Source organism: Sorex araneus, chromosome 3 (genome assembly GCF_027595985.1).
Source record: "Sorex araneus isolate mSorAra2 chromosome 3, mSorAra2.pri, whole genome shotgun sequence".
Classification (NCBI taxonomy): domain Eukaryota; kingdom Metazoa; phylum Chordata; class Mammalia; order Eulipotyphla; family Soricidae; genus Sorex; species Sorex araneus.
The window spans coordinates 8479076-8500293 of record NC_073304.1 but is presented as its reverse complement, the minus strand read 5'-3'; the positions used below and the strand labels follow the sequence as shown (position 1 = coordinate 8500293).

The following is a 21218-nucleotide window of genomic DNA, read 5'->3' as shown; positions in this document are numbered from 1 at the left end:
AAGTGCTTGCCTTATATACAATCCCGTTCCCATCCCTGGTTATCACTTAAACACTTCCAGGAGTGATCCGTGAGCACAGAGCCAGGTTGAATGCTTCTTATGACCAAGAGAATGTTTATTCTAGCTAGCTTCAGGAAACCTGTGCTTGTTGAAACGTGTGTGCTTGTGGTGTCACCAGTGACGAGCAGCACGGGAGCATTCATTCTGTCCCTTCTGTCTTTCAGATGTGCATCGACCCTTCTCTGGCAGTGGCTTTGGGGGATAAACCACCCCCTCTCTATCTCTGTGAAGAGTGCAGCCAGAGAATGGCAGGGTAGGTCTGTGCTCTGGGGGGAACGGATGATCAAGAAGGGGGGGGTGGCATGCCAGTGAGAGGATAGAGCAGTGTCTCCACTGAAGTCACTTATTTCTACCCCACTTGCCCCTAACCTCTGTTTCCCCCCTGAAGGTTAGTACTTCCTGCGTTTAACCTACCAGCCAACTTTGAAAAGATTTGCTTTGAAAAGATTTCAGCTCTGCAATGTTACATTTCTCTCCCACGTGTCATGAGGAAGCAATTCCACTTAATAAAGCGGCTCTGGTTGTCAAGTGACCTGGTTAAAAAGGCCACCGAGAGGAAAAAAAAATGAAAATCACAGTGGCTTTCAAACAGGACGTGTAATTCACACGGGTTCTCTTTGCCTGTTTATTTCACAGAATGACCCTCGGCTTTGTACAAATTGTACTGTATTTTGGGTGGCTAATTAGCATCTGGAAAGTATCATTTAAAGATAACTGAATGTGATGAAATGCCTATAATTTATGATTTAGCTGAGATGCAATAGACATTTATAAATTTTATTATGATAGTGCTTTCAATTACACATCCTTTTTATTAAAAGCCTCCTAGCGATGGCGTGCAGCTTATAAACATTCATGTGGCGGGATAACATTGCAAAGAAGCTCAAAAATGAATTTTGTCTTCCTTTGTAGAGACCACAGTGAATGGCTGATTGATGTTCTCCTGCCGCAAGGTATGGTTTACTTCAGAAAGGATGAATAAGGAGTAATCATGAGTAATGGCTTGGTTGATTTGTCTCTGTTGGTCCTATTTTATGTTACAAAGACTGTTACCACAGTATTAAATTTTATGAATATTCATGGATACGAAGCATTTTGTAAATGTCTTTCTTGTAACATACCCACAGTTTGGGTAGCATTGATACCTCCTCTTCTTTCATTCACTGTCACTGTCACCATCATCCCGTTGCCCATCGATTTGCTCGAGCGGGCACCAGTAACGTCTCCATTGTGAGACTTGCTGTTGTTACTGTTTTGGGCTGCCTCCTTCATTATTAAAGTTAAACATTGATGTTGAAATTCAGAATCTGTAATAAGAGTGAAGCCCGACCGATTAGGAAAATCTCCAGGGATTTTCTGTCCATGTCACAGATGTTGCCCGTGATGAGTTGCAGTGCCCGGTTTGAAAAGAAAGAAGGGACATCAGTGGGGAAAGAGTGGAATTCGTTTTTGCTGCTACTACGCCTTTTTTAGAAAAGTCATTTATTGCTCTGAGACTCAGCCTCCCCCTTGGTGAAATGAGGATAAAGTGGATGTGACCCATGGAGAGATAAAATCGGAGGGTTCGTGTGAGTGGGGAGGGTTTGGAAGTCTGGCCCTGGAAGCTGGTGTGGCCCAGTCTCCTTTTTCGGGAAGGGGAAGGCAGGAATTCCAGCGACCTAATTGGAGACTGCCAGGAGAAGGAACAGTCCCCAGGGAAGCAGAGGAAAGATAAAATGCAGAAAAGGTTGGGTGCCGAGCGAGTGTGGCTCAAGCGCTCCGGGCGGACTTGCAGTGGGATTTCAGAGATACATAACAGAAGAATTAATACGAAAGACTGCATTTAAAAAGAAATGCAAAAACTTCTGCCAGCTACATTCTGTGCATTTTAAACACAACTTCAGGTGTTTGATGATAAATCCACTTTCGCCTGTGATATTGCATGTAACTGTTAAGATTAGGTCCACTCAACATTACAACATTGGCTTTGGGGAGCTTGTTTCACGGGCTGGAGCATGTTTTTGAACACATTAGCTGGCACCACATTGTCCCCAGAGTGCTGCTGGCCAGTAGAAGTCCCTGAACACCCCTGGGGGCAGCCCAAAGACGAAAGGAAGGAAGGAAGGAAGGAAGGAAGGAAGGAAGGAAGGAAGAAGGGAGGAAGGAAGGAAGGAAGGAAGAAGGGAGGAAGGAAGGAAGAAGGGAGGAAGGAAGGAAGGAAGGAAGGAAGGAGGAAGGAAGGAAGGAGGCAGGAAGGAAGGAAGGAAAGAGGAAGGAAGGAAGGAAGACGGGAGGAAGGAAGGAAGGATGGAAGGAAGGAAGGATGGAAGGAAAGAGGAAGGAAGGATGGAAGGAAGGAAGGAAGGAAGGAAAAAGGAAGGAAGGGAGGAGGAAGGAAGGAAGAAGGGAGGAAGGAAGGAAGGATGGAAGGAAGGATGGAAGGAAAGAGGAAGGAAGGAAGGATGGAAGGAAGGAAGGAAGGAAGGAAGGAAAAAGGAAGGAAGGAAGGAAGGAAGGAAGGAAGGAAGGAAAAAGGAAGGAAGGAAGGAGGAAGGAAGGAAGAAGGGAGGAAGGAAGGAAGGAAGAAAGGAAGGAAGGAAGGAAGGAAGGAAGGAAGGAAGGAAGGAAGGAAGGAAGGAAGGAAGGAAGGAACTTGGTAAGGGGTTCTCTGTAAAAATAAGCCATAAAACCAGCCTTTGGAGTTTGAGAGAGCCTTTGGAAACTGTACATAGGAGTATCTGTAACATCTGGGCTTGCACGAATCTAAGGAACGTCTCCTGTAACTTAGGCTGCCTTGTTGGCGGGGTGCAGTAACTTACATCAACACCATGTACTGTGGCACTAATGTAGCCATCTAGAATTAACTATAATAAAATCGTAAAGTTGAAAAATTAGGCTACCTTGTCAATATACTTGCAGCATTCTGAACTAAAACTGCTCTTTTTCAGAGCCTGACAGACCCGTCAGGTTCTAAACTACATTTTTCAGTGGAGCTTGGTTGCTGAATTTTGCTCATTTTTTTCCAGGTGCTATTTGTCTTTGGAAGAAAATTGATAGCAACTTTTCATGACTATCTAGACGTGTGACACTAATCCAAAATTGAGATCAGTGCTGAGAGAGCAAACAACCATGATTATACAAAATGAGTTTTTTTTTAAGTTAGCTATACTTTTAAAAATATTTGGTGCCCATTAGTTTATAAGACAGGATTTGGAAGATATTACTTATTATCCTTTTTGGGGTTTGGGGTCTTCTAAGTCATGCTTAGTGGTGCAAGGTGGGGGCATGTGCTAATTAAAATTTGGGTTCAAGTGGATGCAAAACTTAACCACTTAACCCTGACTGCTATGCTATCTCCCCTGCCTGGATCTTTATAATAAATAACAACAAGGTCTATACTATGAATAGTGGTCTGGTCTATTTTTTGAGCATTTTACTATTTCAGGGGAAATATTGACATGTTCTTGGAAAAATTATTTTCAAGCATCGATTTTCATGGAAATAATTGGCATGATCACTCAGAAGAATTCTCCATGTGTAAAACTCAAGTCTGGAGGGTGGACAGTCTTTGGACTCCAAGGGGTCAGCCTCAGGCTGTGAAAATTGCTTTCTCTTAAATAACCGAGTAGCTGGTTTCATACAGGTTAAGGAGTGAGATAGATTGGTAGCTTGACTCTGAATAATCCCAGATAGCAAGTGATTTGCTACGGGGCTACTGTCGCCAATCATCTCCATGGCGAAGCTCTCTTCTGTCGTATCAACTCCGTGTCATGGATGAAAGCCCCAAGTAGGGACCCAGAGATGGTAGCTCTGGGTTTGCCGCTGTCATTAAGTCTGCACAAACTTGCAGAAGTCATGCAACCAGAGCAGCCCTCAGTTGTGTTCTCTGTGAAATGAGGAGGGTGACCTTGATGTCACGTCGATTTGAATTCTCAGTCATGTCTGCGTTGGTTGAATTCCTCTTGAGTAGAGGTGACGCCCTTTCAGCTCGGAGGTGTTTGTGTAACCTCATCAGCTACCACTCCCCCAACTACTTACTGCCTGATGAGGAAGAGACCCAGTTCATGCTTCCCAAAGCAACTCAAGGCCAGTGCGAACAGAGGACAGACAATGAAACAAATAAGAAAGCTGTTTCAATCCTGTGTAGCTGCTGTTGCTGCCTTATGTTTTACTTCCTTTTATGGTGGTCCTGATTTAAAATGGGCTCTTTCTGTGTTGATGTTTTGTGTGCCTTCCTCTTACAGCCGAGATATCTGCTATATGTCAGAAGAAGGTAAGAGCAAACCATCTGTGTGGTGGGGCATGATTTGCTGTGTTTGTATGTAAATTCATTCGTTGACATCTGCCTCATTTCTGCATCCTGGTTTCCCAGTTTGTACATATCCCTGTATTTGTGAATGGTGGGGGTGGGGCAGGAATAATTTAGCATGTGAGATTGCTCTATATGAATGGTCTCTATTTCCATTTCTGCTTTTGCTTGCCCATCTTATTCACAGTGTTTGATTAAGTCATCTGAAATCAAAGCATACATGTCGCTCTGGGATAGCGTTTGAAATTCAAGGTTTCAATGACGGTGCAATTCATGCCACTTAAACTTGGTAAAAGATACCACTTGCATGTGAAGCATTTTTACTGATTTGAAGTGGGGTCCAAATAGCCTAGTAGATGTGTGTCAGAATCATCTCAACCCCATTAGGACGGTAAAATTTTTTATGTCTAAGTTAAATAATTTCTCTGGTTAAAGATTCCTCCTTCAGACTTTCCTTAGCCATTTTAAATTTTATTGACAGTCATTTTTTGGGGGACACACACCCCAAGAAAGCTGTACTCAAGGCCTATTTCTTGCTTTGTGCCCACGGATCACTTCTGGCAGGGGCTAGGGGACCGTATGAAATATGAGGAATCGAACCTGGGTTGACTGTGTGCAGGATAAGTGCTTTACACACGTGCCATTTCTCCAACCCCTGATGATCACTTTGTTAAGCCATTTAGGTCTTGGTCTAAAAAGAGAGGAGGTTATATAATATAATACAGTATGATAGAATAGAACATATTACAATGCAGTGACTTTGGACTTGGTTAATATACTTGGGTTCTCACCAGCTCTATTCCCACCTGCCTATGAGATCATGTACCAGCTGTTTGTGTTTTTAAGACTGGCCAGGAATGAGCACATCTGGAGGCCCTCTCAACGCTTTCTTCACCACCACTCAGCACATAATGACTGCAAACATTTATTTGACCACAGTTCCATGGATTGGTAACGTGGCCCATGCCCAAATAGCATGGAGTTTTGATAAGTTCCTCTAGAATTACTTAATATATTTGTGACCATTTGGGGACTGGCCGATCCCAGATGGCCTCACTTCCGTAGCGGGTACTCAGCTGGATGACTGGATTGGTTGGGGGTGAAGGAGGCGAAGCTGGATTGAGTGGGTGGGAGGAATTTGTGAGGCCTTTTGAGAATCTGAAGCTCAGAAGTCACGTAGCAGCACTTTTTCTGCCCCCTGCCCCCGCACCCCCTTTCTCAAAGCATATCCCAAATCCAGTTCAGATTCTATGGATAGTGGCAGAAATACCTTCTCTTTATAGCAGGAACAGTAAGAATTTTGTAGTCATGTTTAGTCTACTGGGCTGGAGAGATAGCACAGCGGTTGAGTGTTCACCTTTCATGCAGCTGACCCGTGTTCGATTCCTCCACCCCTCTCGGAGAGCCCGGCAAGCTACCGAGAGTATTGCGCCCGCACGGCAGAGCCTGGCAAGCTACCCGTGGTGTATTGGATATGCAAAAAACAGTAACAACAAGTCTCACAATGAGAGAGTTACTGGTGCCTGCTCGAACAAATTGATGAGCAACGGGATGACAGTGATTTAGTCTACTATAATCTGCCCTCTAGACATAATTATGTACCCTCTAATTGTATGAAAAATACTCAGCCAGCCACCTTGCAGCAGTATTATGCACTTGTAGCGTCAGGTTTACCGTTGGTTGTCTGCAGATCTGCGTGTGCACTGGCCACTGGTGGAATTCCCTGGGTGGTGCAGGTTCTCTTGACACAGAGTCCTGTTAACTTGACGCGTTGTTTGCCTCCTGCACACCCAACACCCAGTAGTGACATAGGGACAGGATGGTGACAGCAGAGCTCTGCTCAGAAAGAGGAAGGAGCAAACAGAACAGACAGACACGTGGGGCAGCGTCAGCCCTGAGCAGGGTCGTGGCTGTCCCAGCATCAGGACCTGGTTTGGCTGCCCAGGAGCAGTTTCCTAACTCTCTCTCGTCTGGGGTGCTTCGTTCTGCCCAGTGAGACGTCTTTGCTTTTCAGTCAGAAATGACCCGTGTTGGGGCTGGAGTGATAGCACAGCAGGTAGGGAGTTTCCCTTGCACGTGGCTGACCCGGGTTCAATTCCCAGCATCCCATACAGTCCCCTGAGCACCACCAGGGGTAATTCCTGAGTGCAGAGCCAGGAGTAACCCCTGAGCATCGCCGGGTGTGACCCAAAAAGAAAAAAAGGAAAAAAAAAGAAATGGCCTGTGTTGTATCTAAGTAACTCAGTCAACTTCCTGCATGTACAGTTTGGGGCTCTTGTCTTGAACTGGGCCTGTATTCCTTAGACTGGTGACACTTTGTCTAATATAACTTCCTTCAAAAATTTGTAGATTTCCAATGAGTGTCAGTAGGCGGGTCTGCATATTCAAAACCATATCTAAAATTGTTTATAGACAATTCTTTCTATACTTTGGGCATTTCAATCTGCTTTTCAAATGACTAGAATCTCAGTCATTTGAGCGAAGACTCAAAACTGGTCACCACTTAACATATATATATTTTAAAATTTATTTTATTGAATCACCATGTGGAAAGTTACAAAGTTCTCAGGCTATGTCTCAGTTATACAATGCTCGAACACCCGTCCCTTCACCAGTGCCCATATTCCACCACCAAAAACCCCAGTATACCTCCCACCCCTCCCACCCTCGCCAGCATAGCTGATAAATTTCACTTCATTTTCTCTTTACCTTGATTACATTCCATATTTCAACACAAAACTCACTATTGTTGTTGGAGTTTCCCCCCCCCAAAAAAACAGCCCTACTGACAAGGAAGCATTTGATCATTAGTTTTCCATTGCTGAGAATAACAAGATATGAAGTCATGCGGCCACAATAGCAGCCACGTGGTTTGGGATTTTTATATTTTAGCATTTTAGTAATTAAGTCCAGGGAGATTTATGTTAGAAATTGCATAATTTCCCTTCATGGGGCAGCATGGGGCAATGGCTTAGTTCACAGTCTAGAGACATGGCTGCAAGCAGTTGCTGGGACCAAAAGTAGTCTAGCTGGCCTCCGGATCATGGTCGATCAGCAGCAGAGCGGCCGCACAAAAGTGTGGCCACTAGGGTGGATTCTTGGCGGAGCACGCGCTGGTATCGCCCCGGCCCGAGACTGCCCACGCGTCCCACTGTTTCAAGTTCATAAGTCTTTTTTTTTTTCTCCTTCCTGTGCCACCAAGTTTGTACCTGCTTAATAGTCTTCATAATATGGCGGACGCCACGCCGCTTCTCCTGCAAAGGGAAAAAAAAAAAACTAGAAAGAAGGATCTTTCCCCTCCTCGGCTGGCGTGTGGCTATGGCTTAGTTCACAGTCTAGAGACATGGGTCACCACTTAACATATTTTTAAAGTTTTACCAAGGGATCTTTCAGTCATTCATCATACTTTTAATTTTATTCATATTCTGAGCTTGAGAGTCCTTTACAAGCCGGAAAGACTAGAATGAAGAACAGTTTGGTTTTCTAAATTAGCGTGTCCTCACTTTTGTGGTATAACTAACATTTGCTATCCAGAAAGAACATTTTTTTATACACTTTGTGTGGTAAATTACTTTTTAGAAATAAACTTCAAATTAGCATATTTAAAAGTCTATCCTTTAATATATAGGCTAGTTTATCAGAAAGGTAATTTTTAGTTAATTTACCCGGGAGTAACTCTGACAGAGAACATGATTTGCGTGTGTGAAGAGCCTTGATTTGATTCCCCAGTAACAGTCCCCACACCCCCGCCCCTCAGAGCACACACACACATTAACTTTGAGAATGTACATTAAGCTCCTAATTGTTCATAGTTGCTTTGGGAGCAGTTTTTATGTCTCATTTAAAAAATTCTACAGAGTCCTGCATCCGAACAGTAGGCTTAAAATAATAATAGTATCAAAACTGTAGGAAGAAACAGACCTCGATTTATTCCAGTTTCAGTATCCTCATCGATCATTTGGAGTTGTTTATGTATGTTTAAAAATCAAAGCAGAGGAACAGAATGACTGGGGTGAACCACTGAAAACCATGTCCAGCTGAGTCTGAATCTAAGGACAATCTCTCAAGTCCACTTTTGAAATAGAAGCTGAGAGCGAGTCCTCCTGGGCAGGGCCTTATTAAGACAGTAGGAACCACCATTATTACTGTGATGGTGGGGGACGGGGCGGGGGGTGTGTGATTTTAATACTAGAGGCCATTTTGGGGCAATGTGTTTTCTTTATGGTATTGCTGCTGTTTAGTTATGGGGACATGCTGACCAAGCAGATGGGCTTTTAGTTGATGTCCCAGATACTGTTCCATGCGGCATATCCAGATACCACACAGGAACTCTCACAAAACACTGTCACTGTCATCCCATTGTTCATCGATTTTGCTCGAGGGGGCACCAGTAAAGTCTCCATGGTGAGACTTGTTGTTACTGTTTTTGGCATATCGAATACGCCACGGGTAGCTTGCCAGGCTTTGCCGTGTGGGTGGGATACTCTCGGTAGCTTGCCAGGCTCTCCAAGAAGGACGGAGGAATCAAACCCGGGTCGGCCACGTGTAAGGCAAACGCCCTGCCCGCTGTGCTATCGCTCCAGAAAACCACCACCACTGAATTAGGCTCCGAGATTCTGTGAGTCGGGGATTTGGACAGAGCCTAATCTAGAGTGCCTCTGCTCGGGGATGTCTGGGACCTCATTTAGGAAAACTGAATAGCTGATAGGTGGAATTATCTAGAGACTTCTGGGCTGTGGTGGTGGTGGTAGGTTTACTTGTTACCCCCCATCTTACCTCTCCCTCTGGTTTGCCTACAATAGAATTCTAGGTGCATATCTCATACCGCAGTCAGGTGAAAGCTGCATGTCTGTGTATGACCTGACCTTTGGAGTCCTGGAAGCCCCACTCCTGCCATAGTTGGTTGACACAGTCACCAGCTCATCTAGACTCAAGGCAGAGGGAAGGGTGTGGAGTCCCATCTGCAATTGGACTTAATTTAGACGAGACTGTCAACCTGCATCAGGAATTTGCCCTCGGGAAGAAAGTAAATAATTTGTCACGCGTGTTGAGGGTGAGAAACTCTAAGCCTTCAACTTCATCACCTTATCAGTAAACCACTGTAATAGCTGCTCACTAAACCCATACACACAAACTATCATTGGTGCAACAGTGGGGAATCCCAGAGGAAGGAAGACTAATTTTTGACCCAAAGGGAGAAGTTTGGTATTTTGGTCCATCTTGGCTTGGCAAGTGACCAGGAGAAAGCGCCAAACCTGGAAAATGCTTCCAGCATGTAACTTCATGCATGGAAGAGGAAGGAAGGGCGTAAGGGAGAAACAGCCCCATCTGGGGGGAGTGCAGGCTGGTTTCAGCTGCAGAGATACACAATAATCTTAATAAAACCTTAGAAAAGAACCCTTAGTAATAAAACACATAAAAGACTACATAAAATTTAAGCTTAAATATTGTTTTACAGGAACTGGAGAGATAGTATAGAGGTTAAGGCTCTTGCCCCACTTGTGGTGACCCTGGTTCAGTCTCTGGCCCCCACCTGGTTGCCTGAGCACTGTCGGGAGAGTGATCCCCACGTAGATCCAGAGAGGAGCCCCTGAGAATTGGCTGGGTGTAGCCCCAACTCTCTCCCCCTAATTAGCTTTCAAACTACCTGTTTGGATTTGTTGACCTGAATCCTGTTTGGACAATGAGAATTTCCCAACACCGGTATCCAAAGCCTTGCTCTAAACTGGAAGGGGAACACGCTGTTCCTCAGAGAAAATCCACACGCTTGATTTTTCTGCTTTCCTTTTTCCTTCTCCTTCCCCAATGTCTCAGCAGGAAGGTGTCTCAAATCTCACCCCTGCTCGGAATTCCTAAGCTGGGAACATCAGACCTGGTTGAGACACCTGTTTCTGGCAGCCACCTTGGGGCCACCCAACTTCTGGTACCCCCAGGGCTGTGCCAGATGTGTGCTGGCCACAAAGCTCAAGGCTCATGGCGGCCATCAGGGGTGTTCCCCCATCCCCTCACATTGCTGCCTGAGGATGCTGTCTCGTTCCACCCCCTCTCTCAGAGCAGCTCTGCGGACAGCCCCCTCTACCCCCATTTTGGCCACCCCTTTCTGTGGCACTTTCCTTCATGTCATCACCTCATCTGTTGTTTCCGCTTCCTGTGGTGGATGTCCACGGCCGACTCTGATTGTCCTTGGCCATGGGGTCCTCTGTTCCCAGGGATGTCTGTCCTTTGCTGTGTTTTGGTGGTCTTGATGGGACATGCTAATAACCCTTGTTGGGCTCAGAGTTGATTCTAGGGCCTCACGTGATGACCATGTCTTGGATTTCTGTGATACCCTGTCTGTGGATCATCATTTTCATTTTTTGTCCCCTGCATGTTTCTGCTGGAAATTCTTGGTCATCCTTGCTGGGTTAGTCCAGAAAGTTCCCCTGCCCAGCTCCCTCAGGGAGGCAGCTTTGCAGGGGACTTTCCCAGCCAAGCACCCGGGTCACCTTTGTTCTTCATTGTGAAATCCTGCTGGTTTCGGGAAAGTGTTTCAGAGGCGGTGCTGCACAGCGGGTAGGGCTTTTGCCTTGCATGTTGCCGACCTGAGTTTGATTCCTCCACCTCTCTCGTAGAGCCTGGCAAGCTACCTCGAGTATACTGCCCACATGGCAGAACCTGGCAAGCTCCCTGTGGTGTATTTGATATGCCAAAAACAGTAACAAGTCTCACAATGGAGATGTTACTGGTGCCCGCTCGAGCAAATCGATGAGCAATGGGATGACAGTGAAAGTGATGATGATGATGATGATGATTTTTGATTTTGGGGTCACACCCGGCAATGCCCAGGGATTACTCCTGGCTCTGCGCTCAGGAATCACTCCTGGCGGTGTCCAGGGCACCCCCTGGGATGATGCCAGGGATGGAACCTAGGTCAGCCGCGTGCAAGGCCAGTGCCCTCCCCACTGCACCGTCTGTCTGTCTGTCGCTCGGGAGTTCCCCGCGCCCCCCATCCCGGGCCGCTGGTTCCCCGGGTTCACCCCACTCCCCGTGCCGGCTTCCTCTTGCAGAACTGCAGCTCGCACGTGCGGAGAGCCGTGGTCACCTGCTTCTCGGCCGGGTGCTGCGGGCGCCACGGAAACAGGCCAGTGCGGTACTGCAAGCGCTGCCACTCGAACCACCACAGCAGCGAGGTGGGCGCCGCCTCCGAGACGCACCTCTACCAGACGTCGCCGCCGCCCATCAACACGCGCGAGTGCGGCGCCGAGGAGCTGGTGTGCGCCGTGGAGGCCGTCATCAGGTAGGTCCTGGCCCGCGCTCCTGCCCACCTGGTGCACCCAGGTCCACTGCCTTCCCCCAGGGGGGGGGGCGCGGGCCACGGAACTCATTCTCAGGGCCCACAGATGGCCCTCACATGCCACCCGTGCGCCAGGCAAAGTTGCGCGTGCCGGGAGTAACTGCTGGACGCAGGTGCTCCTACTTCAGGTCTGGGGGTCACCTGGTGGGCCGGAAGTGGGGGTACTAGAGGGGAGGACGGGCCGAGACTGGGCTGGCAGGTGCATTAGGCGGGGCGTCCCTGCTACCTGTGGGTACCTGCGCGGCTGCTGGGAGCGCAGGCCAGATGGGGCCGGAGGTAGCACAGGATTAGGGCGGATGGCGCGGGTTCATCCCCTGCTGCTCTGGGGTCGCCCGAGCACTTCTGGGTGTGTCTGGGCACCACCAGGCACTGGGCCAGTGGGAGCACCTTGTCCTGGGGTCCGGCTGTCGGACCCAGGGTCTCCTGGAAGGACCCTGAGGCCTCTGGGCCTCCTCAGCACCACACCAAACACCCCCGGCCATTAGAGAAATAATAGGAGAATGTACGTTATTTAATTTTTAAGAAGTTGGCCACACTTGGCAGTGCTCAGGATGTGCTTCTGACTCTGTGCTCAGGGCTCAGTCCCGGCCGGCTCTGCGGACCCGGTGGGGTGCCGGGTTGAGAAAGGGTTAACAGCCCACCATCCTTTCCCTCCAGCCCCGGAGTATAAGGTTTTAAGGCTGGGATCTGCCTTTTATGTTTCTCTTAGCCCAGCGGCCTGCCCAGGTAGAAGTGTAGTAGTAGAAGCCAAATAAAATGTACAGAAAGTTTCGGCAATGGCACCCCTAGTCTGAGCCCTGGCACCGCAGAGGGTTTCCCGAGGACCCCCGGGATTGATCCCTGAGCACTCCCAGGATCCGTCCCTGAGCATAGCGCTGCCAGGAGTAAACCCTGAGCCAGACGTGCATTTGGCATATTGAAAAAGGTGAATTTCTGGTTCTCTTTCAAATGTTCAAACTCTCCCTAATGAATATTTTCTCCTTTGGGGCCCAAGTATCTCAGTCTTTCCCGGTATTGTTGTGTCTCTCTCGTAAAGACATCAAATTTCTGCATCGGTGCACGGGAAGGTGATTTCTAATGGACTGGGGGCAAAACCAGAAGCCGGAAGGCATCAATTCTGCTTGATCCTAATGGCAGAAGTAAGCGCAGTGCCTCGGTGTGTCCATCTTTGAAATGGGTGCAAATGGTAAAGAAACAACCATTTCTGTTTTTTGTGGAGCAACTCCCCCCGATTTCAAGGAGGGCAGGGATGCGCTCAGGAATGATGAGAAGAGATCACAGTGTAGGCTGTGCAGCCCAGTGGTCTAACCCGGAATATCCCTTCTTTTGGCAAGCTTGTTGAAAGAAGCCGAGTTCCACGCAGAGCAACGGGAATATGAGTTGAATCGGCGGCGGCAGCTGGGTCTCTCCTCATCCCATCATTCCCTGGATAACGCCGACTTTGATAACAAGGACGACGACAAACACGACCAGCGGCTGCTCAGTCAATTTGGCATCTGGTTCTTAGTAAGAAAGAGAAGTTAACTCTTCTCCGCTTTAGTTCTCATTTCAACGTGGCACTGATGGTGAATTTCTCCTGTTCTTTTTAAAGAAAATTAATGCTAGCAATGTCTTTGTTCTCTCAGAAGGTGACTCTCAACCCAGCACCCCCCCCCCCCGCCACCCCATTAGATTTTACAGAGAAGTTATTATTTGGGGAAAAAGAAAAGAAAAAGTGATAACGCACAGATCTGACCCTCAAATCTTGGGACTTTTCCCAAAGTTGATTCTAATAAATAGCTACTAATAAATAGTAGCTATTCTAATAAATAGTTGATTCTAATAAATAGTTGACACCTACTGTGTCAGGCCCTAGTCTCTTTGCAAAACACCTCCGGCAGGAAACACATGGGAAAGTTGGTGTAGATTGTCACATACTGCCTTCAGTGTAATTTGCATACCATTTCCATCCAGATGACCACATCCACGGCATTTTTCTTGAAAGTTCAAGCTCTTTTGGAGCTTTTTATTGATGGCGATTCTGTAAATAGCTGGAACAGTTACAGCCAAATCAACACAAATGATTGCTCTTGACTCATTCGACTGCGTTATTCATTTAGTAGAGATCAAATATACAGATCTCAAATTCCAAGCTAGAGGAACATTCTGCAGAGAAATAGGCTTTTGTTTTGGCTCTAGGGAGATGTGAATTCAGTCTCTATATTCTACATTCCCGTTATGCTTTCACAGGACTACCTGAAAAAAAAACTAAAAAAAAATGACCAAATTGGGATTAAATTGTGGATTTCTCTTCTTTTCTTCCTGGAACTTATCACCATGGCCATTGTCGTGAACTTCGTAAAAACAAGGAGATATTTAACTTGTTGATGGTGTTCCTGGAGCCTGCTAAAGTACTCAGTGGAACATTTTATCTTTCTGATTGAATGATGAGCTTTTTTAAAAAAGTATTGTTTTTACTGGGGAGAACTGGGGAGTCCAGGGTTTCAGAATGGTGACATACAAATTCTTACCCCAGTTGAACCATTTTAGAATTGAAATTAGAATTGAAATGTGCGTTGTTTGTTTTTTCATCGAAGATATCAGTGCAGATGCACTCTCATAGACTGAACACTGTTGTTTGTTTGTTTTTTGTTTGGGGGCCACACTCAATAATGCTCAGGGGTGACTCCTGGCCCTGCACTCAGGAATTACTCCTGGTGGTGCTCAGGGGACCATATGGGGATGCCGGGGGTCAAACCCAGGTCTGCATGTAGGCAAGTGCCCTACTGGCTTCACTATCCCTCTGGCCTCCCAGTAGACTGACCTTTGAATGCATAATCTAGAGCAGAGGCTGCAGTGGGAGGAAGGGCTAGTGTGGAAGGAGCCATATTAGCGGGTAGCCCCATTGCTGTGCATCTCTCCCCGGTCCCGGTCACAGGGAGCGCTGGGGAGAAGGGATCCTTTGTCCTTTGATAAGGCTGCCATAGAATGACCTCGAGGACAGCTGGAGGCTGAAGCCAATTCTCACCTGCCCCTTCCCAGGTGAGCCTTTGCACGCCCGGGGAGAACACGCCCACGGAGAGCCTGGCCCGCCTGGTGGCCATGGTGTTTCAGTGGTTCCACTCCACGGCCTACATGATGGACGACGAGGTTGGAAGTTTGGTGGAAAAACTGAAGCCTCAGTTTGTGACCAAGTGGCTCAAGACGGTCTGTGATGTTCGCTTTGACGTCATGGTCATGTGCCTTCTTCCCAAGCCCATGGAATTTGCCAGGGTAAGTGGAGGTCTGTGGCCCCCTCCCCCCGCCTCCTGGGTGAACACTGGGAGTGGTGCTCCTGTGGTTGTTCGAGTTCTCAGTGTCAGTAGAAGCGGGGGTGGGGGGCGGGGTGGGGGTCTCACTGCTGCTAGTTAATGCTTAGGAGAAAGGCAAGCTTGGTGACAACATCTCGGGGGAGGGTTGCTTTGGTGCGGATTTGAGAAGAGGGAAGAGTGAAGGGAGGACCGGGAGTGTGGCTGGAGTGGTAGAGCACAAACCAGGGCTGCCTGGGTTCCATACGGCCACGTATGCTGCCCACCCCCATGCCCAGCAGTGCGGGATGTGGCCCTGGTGGCCCCTGACCACTTCCGGGATTGACGCGGTGTGGCCACCACAGCAACAGTCCTGAAACAAAATGAAGGGAATCTGAAATGGCTGAGTCACACCTGGAGGTGCTCCCGGCACTTCCAACAGTGCTCAGCGGGTCATATATAATGCAGCGGGTTGGCTGCGTGAAGTCCCTGCACCTCCGTGCTGTCTTGGTGGCTCTGATGGCCGAGCGTTTTTTGTTAAAGCCGTAACGTCCTCTGTGAGGTGCCAGGGCTCGGTCTACCGTCTGCAGTGCAGCCTCTCTGCAGCTCTCTGTCTGCTGGAGAGGTGGAGCACTCCCTCCCTTCCCGCTCAGATGCTGAAAGAGGTTTCGGGAGGCCACATGTGCCTTTTCCTCTGGCGTAGAGGATGCGCATCTCTACTCAGGCCCTTGTTTCTACCTCACTGGATCACAGACTCTGGATGATCAGCTACAAAGACTCTTTTTGTTGTTGTTGTTGTTGTTTGTTTGTTTCTTTCTTTGTTGTTGTTGTTTGTTTGTTTTGTTTTTGCTTTTTGGGTCACACCTGGCAATGCACAGGGGATACTCTTGGCTCTGCACTCAGGAATTACTCCTGGCGGTGCTCAGGGGACTATATGGGATGCTGGGAACCGAACCTGGGTTGGCTACGCAGCGTGCAAGGCAAACGCCCTCCCCGCTGTGCTATTGCTCCAGCCCACAGATTCTTAATTTCTTGAAGAGAATCTAGTTTGTGTCTAACCCAGCAAGGTTAATTTTTGGCAGTTGATACAAGATGCTTTCCCCCCGACTCTTGTCTTTATTTGGGGCTGGGGGTAGGAGGGTACCATACCCGCCAGTGCTCAGGGATCACGCTCAGGAGACTCTCGGTGGTGCCTGGAATTGAACCTGGGCTGGTTGTGAGTGAGGCGAGTGCCTCACCGGCTGTGCTCTCTCTAGCTCCTGGTTTCTTTTGTTCCAAATTTTATTTTATTAACACGCTAGGGATGACAACGTTACTCATAGTTGGTTTTGACATGCAGTGTCCCCTCACCAGTCTTGCCACCTGTGTCAGCTTCCCTCCACCAGAGTTCCCACTCGCCTCTCCCGCCCATGCACGCCAGCCCCAGCTGCCACCTTGACAGTCACCTTTTGGTTATTAAAGTTTGGGACTCACGATTTCACTGCTGTTGACTCTGTGGTTTGGTTCCATCTTTTTTTTTTTTTTTTTTATCTTTTTGGGTCACACCCAGCGATGCACAGGGGTCACTCCTGGCTCTGCACTCAGGAATTACCCCTGGCGGTGCTCAGGGGACCATATGGGACACTGGGAATCGAACCCAGGTCAGCCGTGTGCAAGGCAAACGCCCTACCCGCTGTGCCATTGCTCCAGCCCCGACTCTGTGGTTTGGATACTTAGCTCTGTTCTTCCTTAACGTCATCAGTTTACCTGGGTCTCCTTTAACCCTAACCCCTCTGCCTCTCATCTCTCTCTTCTCCTCTTGCCCTTCACTTTGTTTCTTTCCTTCTCCTCTTTATACTCTGGGGTCCAGGGTGATCGGGGTCCAGCCCCTATTTTCTAAATATTAGTTTTATTTGTGATTCTTTTTTGGGGGAAGGGGGATGTGTGCTTGCACCAAGGACTTGAGGTTTTCAGTTGCAGTAAGACATTTCCGGTTAACTGAACCCGGCCCATCCCAAGGAGGCTGGTGATTAGATTTCCGGCACTCAGGGCGTTGGTGCATCTCTCATTCTTCTTTGGTGCCACCTACTGACTCTCCTAGAAAAAGGGAGTTTTTGCGTAGTGGAAAGTTCCAATTTCCAGGCATTCCTTGCCTGCGTCCATGTTTTCTACGCTGATTTCGTTTGGAACAACAAACGGTTGGGGTCACCCGATTCTGGAAGAAGAGAAAAGTTGATGTGGTCATTCAGGGACTACCAGTGAGTATTGACAAAGCTCATGGCTCTCTCACAAGGAGTCCGCAGCAATGATGAGCCCCCTCGAGAGATCATGGGTTTATCTACCAAACGGAATGAGATGTGTGTGCAGGGGGGTTAGGCTCGGAATGGGAAGGCAGGGAAAGCTCTTTGGTTTGTTTTTGGCCACACCTGGCAATGCTCAGGGCTCACTCCTGGCTCTGCACTCTGGTGAGTTGCCGGGAATCAAACCAGGGTTGGCCACATACAAGGCAAGTGTTCTGCCCACTGTACTATCTCTTAGTCTCCATATTTTCTTTTCTTTCTTTTCCACCGGGCTGGAGCGATAGCACAGCAGGTAGGGCGTTTGCCTTGCATATGGCCGACCCAGGTTCGATTCCTTCGTCCCTCTCAGAGAGCCCGGAAAGCTACCGAGAGTACCTTGCCCGCATGGCAGAGCCTGGCAAACTACCCGTGGCATATTTGATATGCCAAAAACAGTAATAAGTCTCACAATGGAGACATTACTGGTGCCTGCTTGAGCAAATCGATGAGCAACGGGATGACAGTGATGATGACAGTGATTGTTTTCCACCGTTTCCTTCTGTGTTACTGTAGCAGCAGTATTTGCACACATGTCTGATTTTGGAGCTCAGACATTTTTCACTGTGTTGTTTGTTGGGGTTGTGCATCAGGCTGTGGGGTTCACTGAGGTTGTGCTTTGGCTGTGGTGCCCGCACTTGTGTTCACTGGAGTCGCACTCTGTTGAGGTGTGCAAGTTGTGGTTGCAGTGCCCGGCGGGATTTGTTGCAGTGCTCACACACTGGCTCACCGAGATGGCTCTTCCTGGATGCAGTGCTTATGCCCGTAGCAGAGCTGCCAGGATTGTGCTTGGTACATGTGAGACGCCAGGGATTTGAACTCGTGACCATAAGCTTCCAGGACACTCTTAAGTCACTGTCTTTCTGTTCCTCCAGGAACCCCCATTTACATTAAAACTCAGGTTACTAGGTTTGGCCTGATAATACCCATGAAAGCAGCAAGTATAATAATCAAGCAATTTTCCCTTTTAAGTTTACTTTGCCAACACTTTGATTAAGGAATCTCAGACTGGACTTTTTTTTTTTATAATTTATTTATTTTTAATTGGAGAATCACCGTGAGGGTACAGTTACAGATTTATACACTTTTGTGCTTATAATTCCCTCATACAAAGTTCGGGAACCCATCCCTTCACCAGTGCCCATTCTCCACCACCCGTAAACCCGGCGTCCCTCCCACCCTCCCCAATCCCATCTCCCCCCCACCCCACCCTGCCACTGTGGCAGGGCATTCCCTTCTGTTCTCTCTCTCAGACTGGACTTTTATGGAGCCACAGCTGGCTGTGGCTTAGGGCTAAGCCTGCCTCTGTGCTGAGGGCCAGTCATGACAGTGCTTGGGAAACCATGCCACTTTGGGGATTGAATCCAGGGCAGCTGCATGCAGGACAAATGCCTTCACCCCTGGACAGGGCACCCCCAAAGGCAGCTACCAGGTTAGTTTTTCCAAGATGGCTTTATAATTGTTGATGCCAGAATGTTCATCTTTGTCCCTTAAAGATCTCTGGTTGAAGCTGAGACCATGCACGCTATTTTCAAATCTGACATGTTAGTCAAAGCCATAGTAATCTAACCAACTTTCCCAGTCATGATCTGTTACAAGGAATGCAGAGTCTCACCGAATTTGTGCACAAGACTCTTCAGTAAGAGTTTTTGAACTCTGAAGGTGTCACAAAGTGAGAGCAAAATGACAAGGTATAATTCACTAAATTGTCATGAGCTCTGTTGTTTAAGAGAAACTTTAAATGTAGGAAATAGGACCTTTAAGAGCCTACAGTGCTCCAAAGAAAATGTATCGGAAATAATCAACATTTCTGCTTCATTTAGGCCCATGTGATTAATTCTTGCTCTGTCTGGTGTTGAGTTAGCAGTTTGCCAACCCCCTCGGCTTCTCAGTTAGGATGCTAGCAGCCGCATCTCCTCCTGATGCACGAACGGGCATCTAAACGTTGCCATCATCCAAAGTGTGTGCCGCCGAGTGCCCCTGGGTTAGAGCCAGCCCTTTCTTTGGGAAAGGAAGCAAACTAAAGTGGCTGATTTTAAGAACCTTTGGGAAAGCTTCAGAATAAAGGAGTTAGTAGTAGCTGTGAATGACTAACGGTTGAGAATGGTTGTAATGAAAGATCAGGGCAAGGACCTGGAATTATAACATTGTGTTGTCTGTGGCTAAGTTAAGCAGCATCAGGGCATATTATGAATAGACAGGGTCTGGCAAATTTCTAGGAATTTTATACATTTCCTCCAACTATTCATAATATTTACCTCTACAGTTTCAAGCTAACGCAGGGCAAGTACCTGGCAATGTTTTGCATGCAGTTAAACATATCAAGAAAACGATGTCAAGGATGTGATTGAGCAACTTTTTCTTAAAACTAGGTTACATAAATCCTTTGAGGCTTTTCACTGGCCCTGTAGGAGTCTTTAGGTCAGTGTGAGATCAAGAGTCTCCTTGCGATTTTTGATTTTTGAAAAGGTAAAATAACACAGGCTGTGAAAAATGTTTAAATGTCTAGTTACGTGATGAACCAGGACTGCAGGTCATTGTAAAAGAATACTAGTGCTTGGTAATCTATTCAGCCAAAATGACAAGAGATTATTTCGAAAGTGAATATGGGTGGTAACAAGATTAATTTTTTTTAAGAACCTTAAGGGGGCCGAGGTCGCTACACAGACCTGCTGTTCTAAAACAAAAAGGGGGAACTGTGGAGAGCCTCCATGGGACCGTGCTTCGTGAACACCTGTTTCTTGTTGGTTGCACCGTGCTTCGTGAACAACACCTGATGGGGAATCAGGATGTCTTGTCACGCTCACAAGTTATGGCTAGTTTATCAGCTGCAGACACTTGAGGGCAAACAAGCAGGGAGAGGTATATAACGGGGAAGCTGCCTAGCTAGTCGGTTCCTCCTCGTTTGTCCCTCTCTCCTCCTCCTCGTTCCCCCTCGTTCCCATTTCTTCCCCCTTCAATGGAAAGTTCCTGAATAAAAAAATTTTTTTTTTAAAATTAGCTTTTGGGAGTATGTGTATGTATGCCGGGAATTAAATCCAGGGACTCAAACATGAGAACTTTACCTGAGTCTTTTTTTTTGGGGGGGGGGTCACACCTGGCAATGCTTAGGGGTTACTCCTGGCTCTGCACTCAGGAATTACTCCTGGCAGGGGACCACATGGGATGCTGGGAATCTAACTTGGGTTAGCTGCATGCAGGGCAAACACCCTACTTGCTGTGTTATTGCTCCAGCCCCTACTCCTCAGTTTTATCTCCTACCCTCCCTCTGCCCCCTGACTTTTTTAAGGGTTAGAAGACTTGGTTCTCTTAAATAATTAAGCAACAGGATCCGGGTCAGCGCCAACACACACATAGAGATCCTTTCCTATTTCTATTCAGATTTCCCCCTTTATTTTCCTTTCCCCTCTGGCCTTCATCTGCATTCTGTGAACATCTACTTTGGCAATCACTCTTTCCCCCTTAACAAAAACACATCCTACACACCGAATATTTCTCATAGAATTTTAAAAGATGTTCTTATTATTTCTAGTAGTTTCATGAATATTAAAAAATTTCCAGCATTCAGAATTTCTGTTTTTCAGAGAAAACGAAGAGGCCGGGAAGTGTGGGATGACTGTCCCTTAATAGAATTCTGTGACTTAGAAGCACATTTTATGAACGTACCAGCTCACCAATTCTAGATGCTTATGCGGTTCTAACGCCTGATTCCTTTTTGTTTATTTAATTTTGTTTGTCTGTTTTTGGTCCACACCCACTGGTGCTCAGGGCTCACTCCTGGCTCTGTGCTTAGAGGTCATTCCTGGTGGTGCTCAGGGGACAATATGGGGTATCGGGATCAAACCTGGGTCAGCCACATATAAGGCAAGCATGCTAACTGCTCTACTATCATGCCGGCCTTTGTATTTCCTTTTAAAAACAAAACTTATTAATTTTTCTTGCTTTGCAGTCGCATC

The 21218-nt window shown here is 47.4% G+C and overlaps 1 protein-coding gene across 15 annotated transcripts in view; it reads left to right on the top strand.

Annotated features, from left to right (window-relative positions):
- The window catches only part of UNC79 (unc-79 homolog, NALCN channel complex subunit), a 295942-nt gene that overhangs the window by 127064 nt on the left and 147660 nt on the right, over window positions 1–21218 (top strand). For all 15 annotated transcript variants that reach the window (XM_055133643.1, XM_055133648.1, XM_055133638.1 and 12 more), the window contains 6 exons: window positions 225–313; window positions 973–1013; window positions 4284–4312; window positions 11395–11624; window positions 13016–13187; window positions 14703–14933. In XM_055133643.1, the coding sequence (XP_054989618.1) occupies window positions 225–313; window positions 973–1013; window positions 4284–4312; window positions 11395–11624; window positions 13016–13187; window positions 14703–14933 (792 nt within the window). The remainder of the gene's footprint in view (window positions 1–224; window positions 314–972; window positions 1014–4283; window positions 4313–11394; window positions 11625–13015; window positions 13188–14702; window positions 14934–21218) is intronic.